Genomic DNA, 18,617 nt, shown 5'->3' with positions numbered 1-18,617 from the left:
TGAACATTCCTTCTCTAACCTTAAACAGATGTTCTCAGGTATGGCCATTGCCGCCCTGGAAAAAAGGTGCTGGCTGTCTTCATAATCTTATACACCTCTGTCACGTTGCCTCTCATCCTGCATCGCTCCAAAGAGAAAAGCTCTAGTTCACTCAACCTTTCCTCATAAGACACATTCTCTAATCAAGGCAGCATCTTGGTAAATCTCTGCACCCTCTCTAAAGCTTCCATATCTTTTCTGCATTCTTTCCAGTTTAACCATGTCTTTCCTATAACAGGGTGACCAAAACTGTACACAGTACTCCAAGTGCGGCCTCACCCACAACTTATAGAAATGCAACATAATGTCCCAACTCCTATATTCAATGCCCCAACTGATAAAGGCCAGCGTGCTAAATGCCCTTTTCACCACCCTGTCTACCTGTGACACTGCTTTCAACAGACTATGCACTTGTACTCCTAGGTCCCTCTGTTCCATTACACTCCCTCGTGCCCTACTATTCACAGTATAAATCCTAGACTGGTTTGACTTTCCAAAGTGCGTCACCTCACACATACCTGTATTTTAATCCATTTGCCACTCCTCGGCCCACCTCCCTAACTGATAAAGATCCCCCTGTAATCTACGATAACCTTCTTCACTATCAACACCACCTCCTAATTTTGTGTCGTATGCAAACTTACTGATCAAGCCTTGTGCATTCACATCCAAATCATTTATATAAATAACAAATAACAAGGGTCCCAACACTGACCCTTGTGGCACATCACTAATCACTAGCCTTCATTCTGAGAAACAACCTTCAACCACCTACCTCTGAGCCAGTTTTGAATCCACCTATCTAGCTTTCCCTGGATTCCACGGGACCTAACCTTCCAGACCACCCTACCATGCGGGACCTTGTCGAAGGCCTTGCTAAAGTTCCAACGTCCACTGCCCTATCCTCATCTATCTTTTTGGATATGTCTTCAAAAAACTCTAAAAGGTTCATCAAGAATGACTTTCCACAAACAAAGCTATGCTAACTCCCCCTGATCAGACTTTGTCCAAATTCTGGTAGATCCTGTCCCTCAGAATTCCCTCTAGTAACTTCCCCACTACTGATGTCAGGCTGACCAGCCTGTCATTCCCTAGCTTGTCCTTGCTACCCATCTTAAACAACGGAACAACATTAGCTACCTTCCAGTCTTTGGAACTTTCCCAGTGGTTAACAATGAAGCAAATGTATCTGCAAGGTCCTCTGCAATTTCTTCGCTAGCCTCCCACAAAGTCTGAGGATGCACTCGGTCAGGCCCTGGAGATTTATTCACCTTAATGTGCTGTAAGGCTGCGAATACCTCCTCTCTGGTAATATGAATTTCCTCCAAAACATGTACACTTGTTTCCTTTATCTCTTGAGCAACCATGACTTTCTCCTCAGTAAACAACGAGTAGAAAAACTCATTAAAAATCCCACCCATCTCCTGTGGCTCGAGACAGAGGCGGCCCTGCTGATCTCTAAGGGGACTTACATGCAGGGGCGAGCCTTAGAGAGATATGGGCCAAACATAGGAAATTGGGAGTAGCTGGGTGGGCACCATGGTTGGCATGGACTGGTTGGGCTGAAGGACCTATATCCATGTTGAAATGCTCTATGACTCCCTGGCCCTCACCTATCACCTCACCAGCCTACGCATGGAGCACATCATACTTCGCAACTTCTGCCAGCCATGTGATCCCACCACTGACCACACCTTCCCCTCCCCTCCCCTCTCTGCTTTCCACAGGAGTCACTCTCTCCGTGACTCCCTGGTCTACCTATACCCCCCCAACCCATCCCTCCCCATCCCCTGGCACTTGCCCTTGAAACTGTAGGAGGTAGAACACCTGTCCCTACACCTCCTCCCTCACCACCATCCAGAGCCCTAAACAGCCCTGCCAGGTGAGGCAGATATTCACATGCAAATCCTCTGACCTTATTTATTGCATCTTGTGCTCCCGACATGATGTCCTCTGCATTAGTGAGACTGGGGGACGGCTTCGCTGAGCAGTTGCACTCCGTCTGCCATGGCTGTCTGGAGCTCCACGTTGCCAGCCCATTCCCCTCCCCATTCCCACACCAACCTGTCTGTTCTCGGCCTTCTCCACTGCCAGGGTGAGGCTAAATGCATCCAGAGGAACAGCATCTCAGCCTGTGCAGTCTACAACCCGACGACATGAATATTGCATTCTCCAACTTCCGGTAACCTGCTCTGTCCCTTTTGTCTCTCCCCCTGATCTACCCAGTTCTTCCTACACCCACCCAGTCCTTATCACCCTGTCTCTTTCCCCTCCTCTACCCACTCCACCCATACACTCCTCCCACTGGGTCCCCTCCCCCCCACTGTTCCCATCCAATCTCCCCACCTCCCTCACTTGGTTCCATGCTCCATCTTCCTTTCCAATCAGATTCCATCATCTGCGGCCATTTGTTGCCTCCACCTATCACCTTCCAGCCCCGTCACTACTTCCACTCTTCCCTCCTCCGTCTGCCTATCACCTGCCAGCTCTTGCTCCACTGCTTCCCTCCACCTTTTTTATACTGGCTAGCTCCTCTCTATCTTTCAGTCTAGATGAAGAGTCTTGACCTGAAACATTGACTCCATAGATGCTGCTTGTCCCATTGAATTCCTCCAGCACTTTGTGTGTTGCTTCAGATTCCAGTATCTGCAGGCTCTTGGTTCTCCTTTACTTTATCTGCCAGGGATATCTCATGTCCTCTTTCTGCCCTCCTGATTTCCCTCTTGTGTACTCCTACATCCCTTATGCACAAGAGATTCGCTTGATCCCAGCTGCTTACACCTGACACAAGCCTCCTTTTTCCTGACCAGAGCCCTAATAGTCTCATCAACCAGGGTTCCCTAAACCTGCCAGCCTTGCCCTTCACTCTAACAGGAATATGTTGGCCCTGAACTCTCCCTAATTTACTTTTAAAAGCCTCTCACTCGTCCGATGTTCCTTTACTTGCAAACAGCCTCTCTGAATCAACCTTTGTAAGTTCCTGTCTAATGTCATCAAATTTAGTTCTTGCCCTAATTTAGGACTTTAACTTGTGGACCAGTTCTATCTTTTTCAGTAACTATTTTAAAGCTAATAGAATTAGGGTCACTGGTCTCAAAGTGCTCACCACTGTCACTTCAGTCACTTGCCTTGCCTCAGATATAATCTATATGGACTTCAGTAAGGTCTTTGATAAGGTTTTGATAAGGTCTTTGATAAGGCTGCTCTGGAAAGTTAGATTACATGGGATCCAGGGAGAGCTGGCTAATTGGAGACACAATCGGCAGAGGGTGAGGATCTAGATCATTTGGGAAAATGGGCAAGGGAATGGCAGATGGAATTTAACTCAGACAAGCGCAAAGTGATGCAGGACTTACACAGTGGATGGCACAGCCCTGGGGTGTGTTGTTGAACAGAGAAACCTTGGGGTTCAAGTATAGAGTTCCCTGAAGTGGCAACACAGTGAAGAAGGAGAATGGCATGTTTGCCTTCATTGGGCAAGAGTTGGGATGTATTGTTGCAGTTGTAAAAAATATTGGTTAGGCTGCACTGGAGTATTGTGTGCTGTTCTGGTCACCACACTCAGGAAAGGCGTGATCAAGTTACAGAGCATGCAGAAAAGATTCACAAGGATGTTGCCTGGACTGGAGGGCTTGAGTTATAAGGAGAGACTGGATAAGCTGGATATATTTTCCCTGAAGCAAAGGAAACTAAGAGGTGACATGATAGAGGTATATAAAATTATGAAAGGCATAGATAGGGTAGATAGCCATAGATTTACATGAACAGTACAACACAGGAACAGGGCCTTTGGCCCATAATGTCTGTGCCAACCATGATGCCAAATGAAACTAATCCCATCTGCCGGCATGTGATCCATATCCCTCCATATTCATGTGTCTAACAGCCTCCTAAATATCACTATCATGTCTGCTTCCAACACCACCCCTGGCAGTCAGTTCCAGGCACCCACCACTCTCTGTGTAAAAAACTGGCCCTGTACATTTCCCTTAAACTTCCCCTCTCTCACCTTAAAGCAATGCCCTCTAGTATTGACATTTCTACTCTGAGATAGAGACTCTGACTGTCTACCTTCTCTATACCTCTCATAATTTTATAAACTTCCATCAGGTCTCCCCTCAGGCTCTGACGCTCCAGAGAAAACAACCCGTTTGTCCAACCTTATAGACTTCAATTCAGGCAACATCATGGCAAACCTCTTCAACACCCTGTCCAAAGGCTTCATGTCTTTCCTGTAATGGGGGGATCAGAACTCAACACAATACTCCAAATGTGGCCTAACCAACGTTTTATTTAGCTGTAACATGACATCCCAATTCTCATTTTCAATGCTTTGACTGACGAAGGCAAACATGCCATACTCTTTCTTCACCATCCTGTCTGCTTCCCATGGTGGGAGTGCCTAAAATGAGAGGACACAGGTTTGTGAGAGGCAAAGGTTTAAAGGGGAACTGGGGGGTAAATTTTTCACACTAAGAGTAGAATTTGAGCTCATCTGGAATGAGCTGCTGGAGGAGGTGGTGGAGGCAGGAATAGTAACAACATTTAAGAGGCATCTGGACAGGTACTTGAATGAGAAGGCATAAAGTGATATGGAATTAATGCAGGCACGTGTGATCAGTATAGATAGACATGGTGGTTGGCACAGACCCTGTGGGCCGAAGGGCCTGTTTCTATGTTATACAATTCTGACTCCTGGATCCTTTGCAGTGCAGGTTCTGATGAATGGTGCTGGACCTGAAAGGTTAACTTTCCCTTCTCAAAGCTACCGTCCGATCTGCTGAATGTTTCCAGCATTTGTAGCATCTGCAGTTTTTTGATTTTCATTACCCACATAACTCCCTCATCCTTGGAATCACTTGGATACATTTCTTCCACATGTGCTGCCTCACAGCTCCAGTGATCCAGATCTGTTCCTGACCTCTGTGTGGAATTTGCACATTCTCCACATGACCACATGGTGTGCCTATTGGTAGGTTAATTGGCTACTGTAAATGGCCCCTAATGTATAGAATCTGGGCACAGTTGTTGGGAATGTGGAGACAATGAGCATAGATTAGTGTAGATATATGCTTGATGGTCAGCACAGAAGGCGGGCTGAAGGGCTTGTTTCCTGCTGTGTGACTATCTGTGAATCCACTCTAAAACACTCAGGTCTGCTCTCACCCCACCTCCCTCCAGAGTAGAGGTAGAGCTCCCCTAGTCCTCACCTTTCACCCTACCAGTCTCCACATCCAGCATGTCATCCTTTGTCATTTCTGCCAGCTGCAACAAGATCCGCAGGAGATCCACAACCGCAGCAGATGTAACACTCATTCTTACACCTCCTCCCTCTCCACCATCCAGTGACCTAAACAGGCCTTCCAGGTGAGGCAGAGGTTCATGTCACCTCCTCCAAAGTTGTCTACTGCATTCAGTGCTCCTGATGTGGCCCTTCTACATCAGCGAGACCAGGAGCAGACAAGGTGACCGATCTGCAGAGCCCCTACACTTTGTCCGTAATGGGCATCCCAGACTCCTAGTTGCATGCCATTTCAATTCCCCTATCCCATTCCCACACCAATCTGTCCATCCTCAGCCTTCTCCACTGCCAGGTTAAGGCCCAATGCAAACCAGAGGAATAACACCTCATATTCTGCCTGGGTAGTCTACAACCCAATGATATGAAGACTGAATTTTCCAATTTCAGGTGATCCTTACCTCCTGTGTTCTCCCACCCCTCCAGGCTCCATATGCCCATCATCCTTCATCCCTCCTCACCACTCCTCCTCTCCTCCTTAGACAGTTATAATTATAGAGTTATACAGCACAGAAACAGGCCCTTCGGCTGAACTGGTCCATGCCGACCAAGATGCCCATCCAAGTTTGTCCCATTTGCCCATGTTTGACATCCCTCTAAACCTTTCATATCCAAATTAAAAGTTTTTATCGTACCTGCCTCGACTTCCTCTGGCAGCTCGTTCCATATACTGACCACTCTCTGGGAGAAAAAGTTGCCAATGTACCTGCCTCCGCCACCGCCCCAGGCAGCGCATTCCATGCCCCAACCACTCTCTGGGTAAAAGACCTTCCTCTGATATCTCCCTTGAACTTCCCACCCATTACCTTAAAGCCATGCCCTCTTATATTGAGCATTGGTGCCCTGGGAAAGAGGCGCTGGCTGTATACTCTATCTACTCCTCTTTATATTTTGTGCATCTCTGTCATGTCTCCTCTCATCCTCCTTCTCTCTTAGGAGTAAAGGCCTAGCTCTCTTAGTCTCTCCTCATAATGCAAACTCTCTAAACCAGGCAGCATCCTGGTAAATCTCCTCTGCATCCTTTCCAACGCTTCCACATCCTTCCTATAATGAGGCGACCAGAACTGGACACAGTGCTCCAAGTGTGGTCTAACCAGAGTTTTGTAGAGCTGCATCATTACCTTGCAGCTCTTCCACTGACCTATCCTTCTGGTTCCCATCTCCCTCACAAACTAGTTTAAACCCTCCCAAACCACACTAGCAAACCTGCCTGCAAGGATATTGGTCCCCCTCGAGTTCAGATGTAACCCCAATCAATCTGTACAGGTCCCACCTTCCCCAGAAGAGATCCCAATGATCCAAAAATCTAAAACCTTGCCCCCTGCACCAACTCCTCAGCCACGCATTCATCTGCCATCTCCTCCTATTCTTGCCTTCACTATCACGTGGCACTGGCAGCAATCCTGAGATTGCTACCCTTGAGGTCCTGTTCTTCAGCCTTATACCTATCACCCTAAACTCACTTTTCAGGACATCCCTCTTTCTACCTATATTGTTGGTACCAACATGTACCACGACTTCTGGCTGCTTTCCCTCCCGTACAAGAATGCTGTGGACTTGATCGGAAACATCCTGGACCCTGGCACCTGGGAGGCAATGTACTATCTGGGATTCTTGCTCATGTCCACAGAACCGCCTGTCTGTTCCCCTGACTATTGAGTCCTCTATCACTAATGGCCTCCTCTTCTCCCTTCCCTTCTGAGCAGCAGGACCAGTCCCAGTGCCAGAGATCTGGCTACTGCTGCTTGATCCCTGTAGGTCATCCCCCTCAAAAGCATCCAAAGCAGAATACCTGAGGGGAACAGCCTCCGGGGTCCTCTGAATTGTCTGCCTGTTCCCTTTCTCTTTCTCTCCCCTGACAGTCACCCATCTATCTGCCTCCTGGACCCTAGAAGTACCTGCTCTAAGGGGGGGGGGGGGGTGACTGCCTCCTGATACACAGCATCTACATGACTCTCTCCCTCCCTGATGCTTCTCAGTGTTTTAAGCTGCGACTCCAGCTTATTAATTCTGAGCCGAAATTCCTCCAGCCTCAAGCACTTACTGCAGATGTGGTCATCGTGCACCACAGCAGGGTCCACTAGCTCCCACATCATTCAGCTGTAGCACATCGCCTTGCCCTCCATCTGAACTAGTTTTTTTTCCTACCTAGCTGTAGTCTACTTAAAAGTTATAAATAAATAAAGGACCTAACTTGCACAGTTACAGGAAACATTGGAGAGAGTCAAAAAGATATTTACAACACTCTCAAAAAAAGCTTGTGTTTGGGATGTGAGTGTTCCTGGCAATTATTATCCCTCAGGTAATTGGTAGAAGAGCAGAGGAGAGATGAGATGATATTTTATTTCAACCCAAAGAGTGTTGGGAATCTGAAGGAAACTCTCCGAGACAGAAATCCTCCTTGCATTTCAAACATTCTTGGATGACTACTTGAAGAGGCGTAACCTCCATGGCTATGGACTGAGAGCCTGGATGTGGGAATGGTTTATTGCCCAGTAGAGTCTTGAAGGACTGAACAGCCATCTTCTTTGCCATAGATTTTTATTATTTAATGAGGGAGGAGGAGGAGTAATGGACAAAAAGTGGAGGGGAGAGAAAGTGGAGAGGGCAGGGGATGGGAGGAGAAGGGAGTTATCTCCCCTCTCCACTCTCAGTCCTAATGCAGGGTTTCAACCCAACATGTTGACAATTCATTTTTGATCCCTCGACAGATGTTGGTCAACCCACTTGAGTTCCTCCAGCAGACTGTGCTACAGATTTCAGCATCTGCAGTTTCTTGTGTCTTTGCAACATTTGTATCTTTCCTAAGGTATGGCACCCAGAACCAGACCAATTCCTTAGTTGCAGCTGAGCCGGTGTTTTATAAAAGTTCATCATGACTTTCCCACAGTGATACGTCCTCTGCCTACTCCCAGCTTCCTGGAACCTGTATTTTGTGTAACTTCTCTCTCAACCTGACTGAAAGTTGCCTCACAGGTGGATAGAGCAGTTAAGGAGGCCTATGGGATGTTAGCGTTCATAAATTGTGGGATTGAGTTTAAGAGTCGCGAAGTGATGATGCAGCTTTACAAAACTCTAGTTAGACCACACTTAGAGTACTGTGTTCAGTTCTGGTTGCCGCATTATAGGAAGGATGTGGAGGCGTTGGAGAGGGTGCAGAGGAGATTTACCAGGATGCTGCCTGGATTAGAGCGTATGGAATATGAGGAGAGGCTTAAGGTGCTAGGGCTTTATTCACTGGAGAGAAGGAGGATGAGAGGAGACATGATAGAGGTATATAAAATATTGAGAGGAATAGATAGACAGTCAGTGCCTCCTTCCCAGGGCACCAATGCTCAAGACGAGAGGGCATGGCTTTAAGGTTATGGGTGGGAGGTTCAGGGGAAATGTCAGTGGGAGGTTTTTCACCCAGAGAGTGGTTGGTGCATGGAATGCACTGCCTGGGGTGGTGGTGGAGGCAGATACATTGGACAGGTTCAAGAGTTTGTTGGATAGGCTTATGGAGGAATGTGAGACAGAGGGATATGCGGGAGGAAAGGTTTAGATAGTGTGAGGGTGGTTTGATGGATGGCACAACATGGTGGGCCGAAGGGCCTGTTTTGTGCTGTATGGTTCTATGGTTCAATTAATTGTGCAAAGGTTCTTGTACCTGTTTTTAAACTGTGCCCTCTCATTTATATTGCTACTTCTCATTCTTCCTACCGAAATGTAACACTTCAACTGAATCTAACTCTGTACCTTCAGTATTTTGTTTATAGTTTCCAGCATCAGCAGAACCTGGTTTCCAGAAAGGGATACTTTCTGGAAAGGGGTTGGACATGGGGAATAACTGTGCCTCACCTTCACCACACCATTCCATCCTTTTCACTAGTTTGTGAACACCAAGCCATATTGCACAATGGGTTCATGCAAAATTCTCACAACATCTCAGAAGCATCTGGATGAGCATGAGACTCAGCAGAGCACATTGTGCTGTGGACCTTGTGCTGATGAATGAGATGAGTATAAATAGGTACTTCATTTAGAGTTCAAGACTGGTTTGTTCCAGTAAGAGGGAAGGACAAGGATGGCAAGTTACATGAACCTTGGATGATGAGAGAGGTAGTTAATTTAATCAAGAAGAAGAAAGAACCATATGTAAGAATTAGGAAGCAGGAATCGAACAAGGTGCTTGAGGACTACAAAGGAGCCAGAAGGCAACTCAAGAAGGGACTTAGGAGAGCGAGATGGTGTCATGAAAAGTCCTTGGCAAGTAGGATTAAAGAAAACCCCAAGGCATTCTGCACATACATCAAGAGCAAGGGAATAACTAGGGAGAGGGTAGGATGTGAGCAAGATCCTAAATGAGTACTTTGTGTCAGTATTTACCGAGGAGAAGGATGTAGAGGATAGTGAGATCAGATTGGAGCGTGCTGAGATGCTAGGGCATCTTGAGATTAGGAAAGAGGTAATGTTAGGTCTCATTTACGTGGATAAATATCCAGGGCCTGATGGGATACACCCTGAGTTATTAAGAGAGGCGAGAGATGAGACTGCTGGGGCCTTGACCAAGATCTTTGTATCTCTGCCAGCCAGTTTGCAGATGACACAAAGATTGGTGGTGTTGTGGATTGCCGAAGGATCCAGCGGGACATAGATCAGCTACAGATAGGGGCAGAGAAATGGCAGATGGAGTTTAATTCGAGCAAGTACGAGGTGCTGCACTTTGGGAGATCCAACATTAAGTGAGAGCACACAGTTAGTGGCAGGATCCTTAACTAAATGATGAACAGAGGGACCTTGATGAACAGAGGGATCTTGGGGTCCAGGTACATGGCTCTCTCAAAGTGGCCGCACAGGTTGAGAGCATGGTAAAGAAGGCATATGGCATGCTTGCCTTCATGAGTTAAAGCACTGAATTCAAGAGTCCTGAAGTTATGTTACAGCTTTATGAAACTCTGGTTAGGCCATATCACCCAGATCATATCAGGCAGGTAGCATAGGAGTGCTTTTAGAGACTCTTAGATAGGCAAATGAAAATGCAGAGAAGGGAAGGATATGGTCAATATGCAGGGAGAGGGATTAGATTATTTAGGAGTCACTGGATTAATTAGTTCAGCACAATATGGTGGGCTGAAGGGCCTGTCCTATCCTATGTTCTATTATTGACAAGGACTCGATGGGCCAAAGGGCCTGTTTCTGGGCTAGATGTCTCTAAAATATCCCAAAGCTCTGTCTGGCCAATGAATTAATTTCCAAAGTGTAGTCACTGCTGTACTGCAAGAAGTGCAGCTTCCAGTTTAAGCACAATGAACTCCTGCAAACATCATTGAGACAATGGCCAAAGAATCAATTTTTTGATCATCTTGAGAGTAGGACTGAAATTGGCCAAAATTCCCTACCTTTACAGGATGTTAGTGGCAACATATTTAAGAAAAGCAAGTGAATTTTGCCCAGAGTTCCCCCATCTCTCCTCCCCATCACTTACCCTCCTCCCCCCTCTTCACTTGCCATCACTCCCTTTCCCATCTCCTCCTCCCCTTCCCACATCTCCCCACCCTCTCCCACATCTCCCCTCTCCCACATCTCCCCCCTCCCACTCTCCACTACCTGCTCTCTTCACTCTCCCACCTCCCCCACTCCCCACAACCATCTCCAGTCCTCTCCCCATTTCCCGTGCCCTCCCTTCCCCTCGTCTGCCCCTCCCATCCCCACTCCGCCTCCACCCATTCTGCCTCCTCCCTCCCCTTCCCCTCTCCCAACCTGACCTCCTCTCCCCATGTCCTCCCATCTCCCCCTCCCTGTCCCTCCCCATCCTGTCTCTCACACTTCCCCCTCCCCTACACCCCTCCCCCTTCCACACCCCTTCCCCATCCTCCCCACTCCCTCACCTGCTCTCCATTCCCTTCCTGCCTCCTCCCCACCTCCCCCTCCTTCACCACCCTCCTGACTCCCTCATCTCCCCTCTCCCCATCCCTTCCTTTCACTTCACCCCCTCCCCTTCAATCCCTTCCTCCCTCCTCACCATTCCATCACTCCTGCCAAGTCCCATCCCTCCTTGCTCCCAGTCCCTCTCCCGACCCCCTCCTTCTGCTCCCATCGCTCCCCTCCCCCAATCGTCAATCCCTCCCTTCCTCTCCTGCCCCCACCCTCTCCCCCATCCCATTTACCCTCCCCCTCCCACTATCCCTCTCCCACCACAACCCTCTCCATCTTCCCCACCATCTTCCACACACTCGGCACCCACTGCCCTTTCATCCTCCAGTCACACTCTCCCCCCACCCTCTTCCCTCTCCTCCCCACCCCTTCCCCCCCCCACCACTTACCACCCTCCCCATCTCTTGCCTCTCCTCTTCACTTCTCCATTCCCCACAAATCCCTTCCCCACACTCCCCTTCCTTACCCCACCCAACACTTCACTCTCCGGCCACCCTTTCCCACCTCAGCCCACCTCTTTCTCTACTCCCACCTCTTCCCTTCCACTTCCCTCCACTCCTTCCCTCTCCTCTCCCCACACCCCTTCCCTCCCCCACCCAGCATTCTCCCACCTCACCACCCACCCTTCCCTCTCCCACCCCTTCCGTCTGCCCCCCACACCTTCCCTTTCCCACCCACCCTTACTTCCCACTCCTCCCCCACCCCTTCCCTCACCCTCCCACCCCTTCCCTCACCCTCCCACCCTTCTCACTCACTCCTCCCTCCACCCCTTCCGTCTGCCCCACCCCTTCCCTTTCCCTCCCACCCTTCTCACTCACTCCTCCCCCCACCCCTTCCGTCTGCCCCACCCCTTCCCCTCATACTCCTTCCCTCTCCCCTCCCTCTTCCTTCCCATTCCCTCCTCCCTTTTTCCCTCTCCCCATCCCTCCCTCCCTCTCCCCCTCCCAACTCTCCCCTCTTCGCCTCCCACCCATAACTTCCCTCTCCCGCTCGCACCCACCCCTTCCCAAACTCCCACCCGCCCACCCACTGGTAACATGCCTCAATGACTACCGACCAGTGGCACTGACATCCACCATCATGAAGTGCTTTGAGAGGTTGGTCATGGCACCCATCAACTCCAGCCTCCCAGACAACCTGGACCCATTGCGATCTGCCTATCGCTGAAACAGGTCTACAGCGGACGCCATCTCCCTGGCCCTACACTCAGCTCTGGAGCACCTGGACAGTAAAGACACCTACGTTAGATTATTGTTTATTGACTACAGCTCTGCCTTCAATACAATAATCCCAAGCAAGCTTGTCACCAAACTCCGAGACCTAGGACTCAACACCTCCTTCTGTAACTGGATCCTTGACTTTCTAACCAACAAACCGCAATCAGTGAGGATAGGCAGCAATACCTCCGGCAGGATTATTGTCAACTCTGGTGCCCCACAAGGCAGCGTCCTCAGCCCTCTCCTCTACTCCCTATACACTCATGACTGTGTGGCCAGATTCTGCTCTAACTCCATCTACAAGTTTGCAGATGATACCACCGTTGTACACAAACAGCGATGAGTCGGAGTACAGAAAAGAGATAGAGAGCTTAGTGGAATGGTGTCATGACAACAACCTTTCCTCAATGTCTACAAAAGAGCTGGTCATTGACTTCAGGAAAGCGGGTGGTGTACATGCACCTGTCTACATCAATGGTGCTGAGGTCGAGAGGGTTGAGAGCTTCAAATTCCTGGGAGTGAACATCACCAACAGCCTGTCCTGGTCAAATCACGTAGATGCCACAGCCAAGAAAGCTCACCAGCGCCTCTGCTTCCTCAGGAGGCTAAAGAAATTTGGTTTGTCCCCTTAGACTCTCACCAACTTTTACCGATGCACCATAGAAAGCATCCTATCTGGATGTATCATGGCTTGGTAGGGCAACTGCTCTGCCCAGGACCACAAGAAACTGCAGAGTTCTGGACACAGCCCAGCACATCATGGACACCAGCCTCCCCTCCTTGGACTCTGTCTTTACCTCTCACTGTCTTGGTGAAGCAGCCAGCATAATCAAAGACCCCACCCACCCGGGTCATTCCCTCTTCTCTCCTCCTCCATCGGGTAGAAGATACAGGAGCCTGAGGGCACGTACCACCAGACTTAAGGACTGCTTCTACCCCACTGTGATAAGACTATTGAACAGTTCCATTATACAATGAGATGGACTATGACATCACGATCTAATTGCACTGCAGTTTCTCTGTAGCTGTGACACTTTACTCTGTACTGTTACTGTTTTTACCAGTACTACATCAATGGACTCTGTACTAACTCAATGTAACTGCACTGTGTAATGAATTGATCTGTACAATCGGTATGCAAGACAAGTTTTTCACTGTTCCTCGGTACAAGTGACGATAATAAACCAATACCAGCCCTTCCCTCTCCCTATCCCCTGCCTTCCCCTCCCCAGCCCTCCCCTATCACCCACCCACCCCATCCCTCTCCCCAACCCTTCCCCCATCGACATCCTCCCCCTTCCGAACTCCTCCCAGCCCTTCCCTCTCCCCTCCCCCATCCACCTTTCCCTGACCCCTCTCATCAACCACTTCTCTCTCCCCCTCCCGTCTCATCCCATCCGCCTTCCATTCCTTTGCCCCGCCCAGCCCTCTCCCACCATCCAATCCCTGCCCACCCCATCCCACCTACCCTTCCCCTCTCCCCCTTCAATCTCCCTCCTCCCTCCCATTCCCTATCCCCGTTCCCCGTCCCACCCACTCCTCACCCTCCCACCCCTTCCCTCTCCCCCTCCCCTCACCCTCCCACCCCTTCCCTCTCCCCTCACCCTCCCACCCCTTCCCTCTCCCTCTCCCCTCACCCTCCCACCCCTTCCCTCTCCCCCTCCCTCACTCACTCCCACTTCCACCCCTTCTCTTTCCCACCCCCTCCCACTCTCCCCCTCCCCCCATTCTGTCCCCCTCACCCCACTGCTTCCATCTCTCCCACCAACCCCTTCCCTCCCCTCCACTCCCCTCTCCCCTTTTGCTCCTCCCCATCCCTCTCCCCCTCCTTCCCTCTTGCCCCCGCCCCTTCCCACCCATTCCCTCCCCTTCCTCATTCACCCCTTTTTGCTCCTCTCTCCCCTTCCTCTCCCCCTCCCCACTCCAACACCTCTTCCCTTTTCCTTTCCCACCTCTCCCATCTCCTACACCTTCCCTCTATCCTCCCCTACCCCTTCCCTCCCCCTCCCACCCCTTCCCACACCCCTCCTCCAACCACCCCTTCTCTCCTCCCTCCCACCTTCTCTCTCCCACCCTCCCCATCCCTCTCCCCTCACCCTCCCACCTTTCCCCTCCAACCCCTTCCCTCTCCCCATCGCTCACTCACTCCCACTTCCACCCCTTCTCTATCCCACCCCCTCCACCCTTCTCCTCTCCCCCTCCAACCCTTTCTCTCTCCCCCAACCCACCCATCACCCCCCCACCCCCTCCCTCCCCTCCCATCCCTCCTTCCCTCTCCCCTCTTCCTACCCACCCCTTCCCCCCACCTCCCACTTCCCCTCCACCTCCTACCCCTTCCCTCTCACCCCTCCCTCACCCACCCATTCTGTCCCCTCACCCCACCTTCCATCTCTCCCAACACCTTCCCTCCCCCTCCACACCCCACTCCTCACTCCCCCTCCACACTCCCCCACCCACCACTCCCCTCCCCTTTTGTCCCTCCCATGCCTCTCCCCCCCACCCCTTCCCTCACTGCCCACCCATTCCCTCTCCCCTTCCTCATCCACCCCTTCTCGCCCCCATCTCTCCCCTTCCCTCTCGACGCTCCCCCACCCAACCCTCTCCCCTCCAACCCCTTCCCTCAACCCCCACCCCTCCTCCTGCCACCCCACTCACTCCCCACCCATTCCCTCTCCCCTCCCCCTATCCCTCTCCTACCCCTTCCCTCTTCCCCTCCCAACCCTTCCCCACCCCTCCCCCAGCGACCCCTTCTCCACCTTCCATTTCCCCCTTCCCAACACTTTGCTCTGTCCCTCGCCCTTCCCCATCCCACTCCCTTCCCTCTCCCCTCACACCCCTCTCGCCCTCCACTTCCCCGTCCGCTCACTCCTTGCCCCCCTGCCCTCACCCACTTCCCCCTGCCCCCCAACCACTTCCCACTCCCCCGCCCACCCAACATCCCTTTGCCCACTCTACTCCCACTGCCATCTCCTCCCCTACCCCTCCCACCTCCCCCTAACCCCTCCCTCCTTCCCCTCCCACCTCCCCCTAACCCCTCCCTCCTTCCCCTCCCACCTCCCCCTAACCCCTCCCTCCTTCCCCTCCCCTACTTTCCCCACTCAGCGCCCCTCCTCCTCCTTCCTCTTCCCCCTCGGGCCCGGACCTCCTCCCTCCTGCTCCTCCTCTCGTTCTCCTCGGACATGTCCAGTTACCCGGGCCGCCTCTGGCGAACTCTGGGCTGGCGTCGGCCCGCCAGTGTGGCCGCCTGGCCCCTTCATCGACCCCCATTGCCGGAGCTGCAGCGGCCGTGCAGCCACTGGGCTCGGCCTGGCTGGGCCTGGGCCTGCCGCCGGAGCCTGGGCCTGGGTGTAGGGGTAGGTCTCGGCATCGCTTTAACTCTGGGCCTCAGCGGAGGCGACTGGATCCCACAGTCGGAATGCCAGTCGCAAGCGGAAGTGCGGCAGCGCACACCGGCGGCCGGGACCCTGGAAACGGCCCGGAAGGCGGGGCGGGACCTGCTGCAGAGGATCAAGGTAAGCTCGGCCTTGGCAGATCCACCGGCCCGGCTGCTTCCTCCATCTCCAGCAGCCTTGGCCCAGGTTCCCCTCCCCCTCCCCCTCCCCCTCCCCTCCCCCTCCCCTCCCCCTCCCCCTCCCCTCCCCCTCCCCTCCCCCTCCCCTCCCCTCCCCTCCCCCTCCCCCTCCCCCTCCCCTCCCCCTCCCCCTCCCCCTCCCCTCCCCAACCCTCATCCAAGGTCCAACCTCCCCACCCCGGATAACCCTCACCCTTCCCATTCCCCCTCGCCTCAGGCTCCCCCTCCCCCACCATCCTTCTCCTCCTGCCCCCATTCCCCGTCCCCTCCCCCTCCTGCCCCCATTCCCCGTCCCCTCCCCCTCCTCCCCCCTCCCCCACCCCAGTGAGTTCCAGTGAGTGGAATGGAGATTGGTGATGGAGTGTGTTAGGACATGATGGGGAAAGTGGCGAGGGAGTGTAGGTCAGCACTTGGCTATGGGAAGGGGGTTGGAAAGCTTGGTGTGGAGTGATGAGAAGTGAGGATTACTGGGGCAGAGTGACAGAGTGGAGTGGTGTGGTTATGGAGTGGATTGGAGGTTGGAGATAGGGATGATAGTGAAGGATGCTTAGGATTGGGGGTGAGGCAGTGGGATGTGAGTGTGAGGTTGGAGGATGTTGACAAGTGTCGAGTTTGTGATGAGGGTGTGAGGCAGACCATTGATGGTTGTCAACAAATGGAGATGGAGCCAGTAAGATGGGGTGATGATTGAAAACATCAGGGCAGATTGATTCTGATGGTCTCAGGCAGCAGCACCAGAGATCTAGAAATGATCCCGACCTCCGGTGCTGTTTGTGTGGAGTTTCCATGTTCTCTCTGTGACCCCTTGGGTTTCTTTTGGGTCCCCTGATTTCCTCACAGATGTCAAAGATATTGGCATTGTAAATCACCCTGGTGTTTGGGGAGTTGATAAGAATGTGGTGAGAATAAAAATGGAATTAATATAAAAAATGGAATATAAAGATAACAGGAAAGATCTCGTAGCAGATTAGGAAGGCCAAAAGGGGCCATAAAATGTCCTTGGCAAGTAGGATTAAAAAGAATTCCAAGGCATACTATCCTTACATTAAAACCAAGAGGATAACTAGGGAGAAGGTAATACCACTCAAGGATAAAGGAGGGAATTTATGCTTGAAGTCAGAGGATGTGGGTGAGGTACTGAATTAATACTTTGTGTCAGTATTACCAAGGAGAAGGACATGGAGAAGTGAAGATTACTGTGGGGCATGCTAATGTGCTGGGGCATTTTGAGATGAAGAAGGAGATGGTGCTGGGTTTTCTGAAGTGCATTAAGGTGAGTAAATCCCCAGGACCAGATGGAATTTATCCTAGGTTATTTAAAGAGGCAAGAGAGGAGATTGCTTGGGCCTTGACAAAGATCTTTGTATCCTCATTAGCAACAGGCAAGGTTCTGGAGGACTGAAGAGTAGCAAATGTTGTGCCTCCCTTCAAGAAGGGAAATAGGGATAATGAAGTATATGATAGGCTGGTGAGCCACACATCAGCGGTAGGGAAGCTATTGAAGGGGATTCCTCGGGATAGGATTTGGGAAAATATGGCCTGATTAGGGACAGTCAGCATGGCTTTGTGTAGGTCAGATCATGTCTTAGAAACTTTGAACAGAGAACAGTACAGCACAGAACAGGCCCTTTGGCCCACAATGTTGTGCCAACATAGCTAATCCCTTCTACCTACAGAATGCCCATATCCCTCCATTTTCCTTTCATTCATGTGCTCATCCAAGCTCCTATTAAAAGCTCCCAGTGAATTTGCCTCCACCACCCTATCAGGCAACACATTCCAGACATCCACCACACTCTGAGTAAAAAACGTGCCCCTGATGTCTGTACTGATCCTACCCCTTCTCACCTTAAAAGCATGCCCTCTGGTATTGGATCACTCAATAATGGGAAAAAGATATTGCTTGTCCACCCTATCCATGCCCCTCATAATTTTATACACTTCCAACAGATCATCCCTCAGCCTCCACCGCTCCAGAGAAAGGAGCCCAAGTTTGTCCACCGTCTCCTCATATTCCAGGCAGCATCCTAGTAAACCTCCTCTGCACCCTCTCTAAAGCCTCTACATCCTTCCTGTAGTGAGATGACCAGAATTGTACGCAATACTCTAAATGCAGCCTAACCAGAGTTCTATAGAGATGCATCATAATTTCTCGACTCCTGTACTCAATACCTTGATTAATGAAAACAAGCATTCCATAAGCCTTATTTACCACCCTATCTTTCAGTGAGCCATGGATTTGTACCCCAAGGTCTCTCTGCTCTTCAACACTGTTAAGGGTCTTGCCCTCAAGAGCGTACTGCCTCTTGACATTAGTCCCACTGTTGTGCAATACCTCACATTTATCCGGGTTAAACTCCATCTGCCATTTTTCTTCCCACATCTGTAAATGATCTTTATCATGCTGCATCTGTCGCCAGTCTTCTACACTATTCACAACTCCACCAATCTTGGTATCGTCTGCAAACTTACTAACCCATCCATCAACATACTCATCCAGGTCATTTATGTACATCACAAATAGCAGAGGTCCCAGCACAGATCCTTGCGGAACACCACTACTCACAGGCCAACA

General features: G+C 51.0%; 1 protein-coding gene across 3 annotated transcripts in view; it reads left to right on the top strand.

Moving 5' to 3' along the window:
* The first annotated feature begins 15,566 nt into the window (after nucleotides 1-15,566).
* The window catches only part of lactb (lactamase, beta), a 62,702-nt gene continuing 59,651 nt past the window's right edge, over nucleotides 15,567-18,617 (top strand). For all 3 annotated transcript variants that reach the window (XM_052042651.1, XM_052042647.1, XM_052042650.1), the window contains exon 1: nucleotides 15,567-15,983. In XM_052042651.1, the coding sequence (XP_051898611.1) occupies nucleotides 15,651-15,983 (333 nt within the window). In that variant the 5' untranslated portion in view covers nucleotides 15,567-15,650. The remainder of the gene's footprint in view (nucleotides 15,984-18,617) is intronic.

The sequence above is a fragment of the Pristis pectinata genome, chromosome 32 (genome assembly GCF_009764475.1).
Source record: "Pristis pectinata isolate sPriPec2 chromosome 32, sPriPec2.1.pri, whole genome shotgun sequence".
NCBI classification, from domain to species: domain Eukaryota; kingdom Metazoa; phylum Chordata; class Chondrichthyes; order Rhinopristiformes; family Pristidae; genus Pristis; species Pristis pectinata.
Note: the sequence above shows the minus strand (reverse complement) of the source record. Positions and strands in the feature narration are given on the sequence as shown.